At 35.0% G+C, this 5,597-nt stretch overlaps 1 protein-coding gene across 1 annotated transcript; it reads right to left on the bottom strand.

The window, feature by feature from the left end:
• Positions 1-2,871: 2,871 nt before the first annotated feature.
• On the bottom strand, positions 2,872-5,588 carry LOC116351385 (atlastin-like). The gene is made up of 9 exons (XM_031783480.1): positions 5,431-5,588; positions 4,591-5,367; positions 4,345-4,500; positions 4,149-4,277; positions 3,919-4,074; positions 3,630-3,860; positions 3,431-3,553; positions 3,214-3,363; positions 2,872-3,153 (listed from the first exon to the last, which is right to left on the bottom strand). Exons 2-9 carry the CDS (start codon positions 5,269-5,271, stop codon positions 2,977-2,979), a joined length of 1,803 nt encoding a protein of 600 aa, XP_031639340.1. The 5' UTR covers positions 5,272-5,367; positions 5,431-5,588; the 3' UTR covers positions 2,872-2,976.
• Positions 5,589-5,597: the final 9 nt, after the last annotated feature.

Raw genomic sequence — 5,597 nt, 5'->3', positions numbered from 1 at the left:
CTTGTTTTCTTCCAGCCAATCAGAAACGTCGTGCTTTTTGTACTATTTAAAGAAACGTTCATAAGAAAAGTGTCGTAAGAAAATGTCATTTAAAAAGTGCTTTACCTGTGCCTCCAAGTATTTGATGAAGAAATTCAATAGAAAACTCTTCCCTTGTCGATATGCACCAGCGATTGAAATGATGACAACGTGTCGATCCTTGATATGATCGGATTCGAGAACTTGTTTTAATTCACTCAATTCCAATTGAAATGAATGATTCACCGGGGCCACAATTTGAATTGCATTGATTCTGCCTGAATTAAGTTCACCGGCTGAGATTTGATGGCATAAAATGCCAAATACCACATAAACGATCCACATGATTGATATTTATAAACTGCGTCTGGTGTTTGATCTGCGTAAATAGATCTAATATTCTCAAATGAAACTCGTGGTCTTTTCTTCTGTGCACAATCAATATATATTTTATTATGTCTTTCTTGTTCTGTGGTCTTATAGCAACTAAAATAGAATATAAACCGCTTCTCTCCTTTCCCTCTACTGCTCTCTATCTGTGGTGCGTGCACAGCTCTGTTGTGTATGTTTGTGTGTGCCTTACACTTATAATGTAAAGTCTTGCGTTCAGTGTGTGAGTGTATGAGCAATTAGGGTGTTTCCACATGGAAAATATTAAAAAGTGGCTAGCATCATTTTGAAGAGCGTAAAATTCTGTATAAGATCATTTGATTTTCGATGCTGATTGGTCGCCGATGTCACTTCCTGGACTAAAAACACATTTGTAAATTGATTTCATGTCGCATTCACGCCAGAATCTGTAATTAATGACATTTTAAGATTGAACAAAATTAAAAACATGAAAAATAATTTTAATATCAATATTATTGCTTAAATATTTAAAAAGTAACACAAAAACTAACAATTTTACCACAATAAACCAAAACAATGCAAAATTGCCAATTCATTTGACACATAACCTGTCATTTGTCATGCGTGAGCAAATCACGCTTCAAATGTCATTCTGTCAAATGAATTGGCGAATTTGCATTGTTTTGGTTTATTGTGGTAAAATTGTGAGTTTTTGTGTCACTTTTATTAATATTAAGGCAATTATTTTGATATTAAAATTATTTTTCATGTTTTTAATTTTGTTCAATCTTATATTTTCATCAATTACAGATTTTGGCGTGAATGCGACATGAAATCAATCTACAAATGTGTTTTTAGTCCAGGAAGTGACATCGGCAACCAATCAGTATCAAAAATCAAATCATCTTATACAGAATTTAACGCTCTTCAAAATGATAATAGCCACTTTTTAATATTTTTCATGTGGAAACACCCTATGAGCATGCATTATGAGTATGCTCATAGCAGTCCCAACATCTGGAGTCGCATGCCAATGATATTTATATATTCATTACTATCAGCGGTCACGATACAACATAAAAGAATATATTCAACTGAACATATAGCAGTATGTGTTGCGGCGATTCAAGTCCTACTTTTGTTGAGAAAAACAAGCGATAAGCAGTCACACTAGCAATACACTCTAAACCGGTACTTTTTTCTCGCTGTGAAATCCCACGTGCTTCATAATAGCGGGGATTTTGCAAACACAATAGAAACTTCGTTTTTATATCAATTCAGTGTCAAATAAAAGTTCACAAACAAATCGGAGCGTATGCGTCACTTGATTGTATTATATTTAGAAATTTACGAGAAAAGAAAATTACGAGAAAGCAAAGAATAGAATAAAAACACAACATCCACATTGATAACATTTGTTTGTCGCATGCATGATTTATGCCGTAACGTTGCTACGTCGCTTGCTATACACACCGCATCGCACAGTATGTATTCGGATTAAACCTACACCAACATATGTATGACTAATATTTGCATGCAACTCAAAAACTAGTTTTACAACAAATATTGGTTGTTGATCAATTATTTGCTTATTTTTGCGACGTTTTATGCCATCGAACTGCGGCTGATGAACTTAGTTCAAGAGGTGCCGTCTATTTGTAGCTAGTGTGAATCATTCGTTGCAATTTCTTCTTAGTAGAAACTTCTTATGAAAATGAACGCAAAATATATGTATAAAAACGTTTTCGTGATTTAAATCTCTATAAGAAGCAGACATTTCGTTTTGTGATTTGAAATGTCATCGGTAAAATCAATCAAGCGTCTGCATTCGCAATATATTACCAATACTGGTTCTTTCCGCTGAAAATGTTTCAAAGACGACGGGTCGGTATGCGGTAAATGGACTTCAATATTGCGGACGTCATGAGTATAACATTCGTTACTTTCGCTTGAGTGTTAACGTATTAAGCGGTGTTTCAGTTCGTAGTTCGTTGAGAAAAAGGCGATTATCAGCGATTGCATGACTAATCAATTTAAATTGGTTCTTTTTTCGTGTTATAAAAACAAATGAATTGAATCATATGGTGCGGGGATTTTTTAGCATCAAAACTTAGACGCTTAATTAATGCAAACATATCAAATTTCTTGTTATCAGTTTTAGAGTTCAAATTGGGCGGCAAATGTGATTGAACAAAAACAAAAATTAAAATAAGTAATCGATGATCGCCAAATGATTCAATAGTGTTGAGTTGAAAGGCATACTTTGTAATGTATGTTCATAATACTTACTTTTTCATACTTTGTATTTGTTATCATCAAAAGCTACTCGATTGTGCAAAGAAATTAATGAATTGAACTTGAAAGCAGCTTTGTACTTGAAATTGAAATGACCTAGGTCACCTAAAAGGTTTAGCTAAACTGAAGGTTGAATTGTTACCAAAACCAACATTTTTTAAAAACAATGTCTATTCCACCCAAACAACATTAATAAAACATTTGGAATTTGGTAAATAATTTTATTTATATTGATCTAAAAAACATGATTGACATCGATTTTTCTTCAATCATTTAAAAAACACTTGAACAATAAACATTGGGGCAATAAAATTATCCGAAGATCCTCTTATGCCATGGACGTCGTTTCTTCGGTGGTGGTGGCCTATTCGCTTCATTAGCTTGTTTCAGTGCGGCTTGCAAGCTGTCTATTTCTCGTTCGAGTACGGGACGATGATTGTGATAAGCGTGATTAGACAGTTCATCATTACCCAATTTTCTTGATTCAAACTAAGCAAAACATTCGAATTAAGTCGAGATTAAAACACGTTTTGAAATTTGTATACATACCTCTTGCAAAATGCTATTCTTTGTATTCGAAAGCAGCCCAAAGAAATCATTGTCGTTTAAAAACCTTCCTCCAATACCACCCCGCACTCTATTCTCGAACGATGCTTTCAACTCTTTAACTAAGGCGGCACTGTGATCATTTGCACGTTGCTTTGAACGAAAAATATAAAAAAAAACTTGAAATATTCCGTTCCATCAATTTCAAGCAAATACTTACAAGGAAATTTTGCCGCTTTGCTTCATTTATTGCAGCAAACTGTAGCTGTCTTTGTTCGATATTCGCTTCAAGTTTTCGTTGAATCATAGATTTGTATTCATTGTCTCCTGGTTGCGATTGGAACTGAAATATAAATTGGGAAAATTAATCATTGACTGGAAATTGGTTAGTTTTTATTTAACATCAATAAAAGACATACCTGATTAACTGCTGCGTTCTTTTTGTTTTGATGAACTCCAACGTAATCACCGTGACTGAAGTATTGAACTCCATTGAGAGACCCATGCATTGAATCGCTATAAGATTGCAGGGCACGAGTATATGATTCCAACGTTTTGGCCAATGAGTCCTTCAAAGCGTTTAGATCACTTTTAAGCTTTTCACGACGATCTCTGGATATTTCATCATCGCCCATTTTTCTGGTAGCAAACTGTGAATTCAAAATCGATTCAATTTTATTTATTCAATTGAGAATTTAGTTCACTTACATCTCTTAAAGCGGTATCGGTTTCGGATTGGAACACATTGTTCAACTGAGCAAAACTGAGTTCGGAATTTATCTTTTCAATTTCTTGGAGAAGATTTCGCTTAACGGCTCCAACAATTTCACCGCTGATTTTTTCATTGTGTAAATTGGCTTTTTCCTACAGAACCATTGTCATTGAAAGTGTGCATTAATGGAACGAAGGAAATTTAAAAGGGTCGAAAGTAAACTTACAATGAAATCCCTGCGTTTTCTTTCATTTTCGGCTTTGAATGTTTGATATCGCTCTTGTGTGCCATTTTCAATTTTTTGCTGGAATTTTGTTCGAAGCTCATCGCCACCGAGCTTTGGTTTTTCTAAGAACTGTTTGAATCAAAGTGAATTTATTAACAAATCAATTGAATTAAGAGCGACACCGATCATTCTATACCTGTGCCAATACACCAGTCTTTGTCTGCTCATGAAGTTGCACAAGTTCATTTTCGCTCATAAACGGATTTGCATTCTTAAATGCTGTTTCCATTGCATCACTGTACTTTTGCATGCAATCATTGTATAGAATTGTGTTGCTTGCTTCAGCTGTTGCCTATTTGAATAGAAATAACGATTTGAATAAATGAATCTTCAACAATAAATTCTGCATTAATTTCAACATGATAAAGCATAAAACACATACCATTAAAACCGATTTTGGTTCCGGCAATGAACCTCCGTTGAATACATTCGTATAAGCTTGTAAATATTGTGAAAAATCGCGAGCGCGAACTTGTTGACCGTTGATTTTTTTCACAATTAACCTTTCCGGAGCAAAAAGTAATGGAGCCAATTCCTTAGCGTATTGTTTGAACTCTGCTGAGATTTGATTTAGTTCGCCCGAAAAATTTCGTGAATTTGCAACTGCCAATCCTGGATGAGGCATTAGAAAGGCGTCTATTTGTTGAAAACTCATTACGATTCGTCGTCTCAACTCTTGCATTTCAGGTGTTTGTTCTGAATTTCCAGCAAATACTTCATCCGCAACCTTTTTTCCATTACCATATGCTGTTTCATATGCGAATGGCCAGTCACGAACGATGAAGAGTAGCTTTTGGAACGGTTTTTCATTTGTTTGTTCGAGGGCAAGACGGCCGTATTCGGTGAATAGTTCCAAATGTTGTAAATCATCTTCGCGAATGTTTTGCATCAAATTGTAACACTGAACAGACGACAACATCATACTGAGCGCAAATATTGCCGTGTTATCACTTAAACTGCTATGATCGTCAAAAATGCCTTGCGTGTCAAGCAGGAGAATAGCAATTTTTTCACCACTTGGAAAATCATGGGTAAAAATATCGGACCACATCCAAATACCCATCGTTTCTCGCTTTCGACCGCTTCGCCATTTAAACCCCTCTAATTTACTATTGGTCTTGTTTTCTTCCAGCCAATCAGAAACGTCGTGCTTTTTGTACTATTTAAAGAAACGTTCATAAGAAAAGTGTCGTAAGAAAATGTCATTTAAAAAGTGCTTTACCTGTGCCTCCAAGTATTTGATGAAGAAATTCAATAGAAAACTCTTCCCTTGTCGATATGCACCAGCGATTGAAATGATGACAACGTGTCGATCCTTGATATGATCGGATTCGAGAACTTGTTTTAATTCACTCAATTCCAATTGAAATGAATGATTCACCGGGGCCA

The sequence above is a fragment of the Contarinia nasturtii genome, unplaced genomic scaffold, assembly GCF_009176525.2.
Source record: "Contarinia nasturtii isolate CC-2019 unplaced genomic scaffold, AAFC_CNas_1.1 Cnas_scaffold_5344, whole genome shotgun sequence".
NCBI classification, from domain to species: domain Eukaryota; kingdom Metazoa; phylum Arthropoda; class Insecta; order Diptera; family Cecidomyiidae; genus Contarinia; species Contarinia nasturtii.
Note: the sequence above shows the minus strand (reverse complement) of the source record. Positions and strands in the feature narration are given on the sequence as shown.

Excerpts from the sequence above, each read along its gene's own strand:
- LOC116351385 (XM_031783480.1), bottom strand. The coding sequence starts at position 5,271 with ATGGGTATTTGGATGTGGTCCGATATTTTTACCCATGATTTTCCAAGT. Across the intron at positions 3,364-3,430 it reads CAAAGCGGCAAAATTTCCTT|CAACGTGCAAATGATCACAG; the intron begins GTAAGTATTTGC and ends TTTCGTTCAAAG. Across the intron at positions 3,154-3,213 it reads AGAATAGCATTTTGCAAGAG|TTTGAATCAAGAAAATTGGG; the intron begins GTATGTATACAA and ends TGTTTTGCTTAG.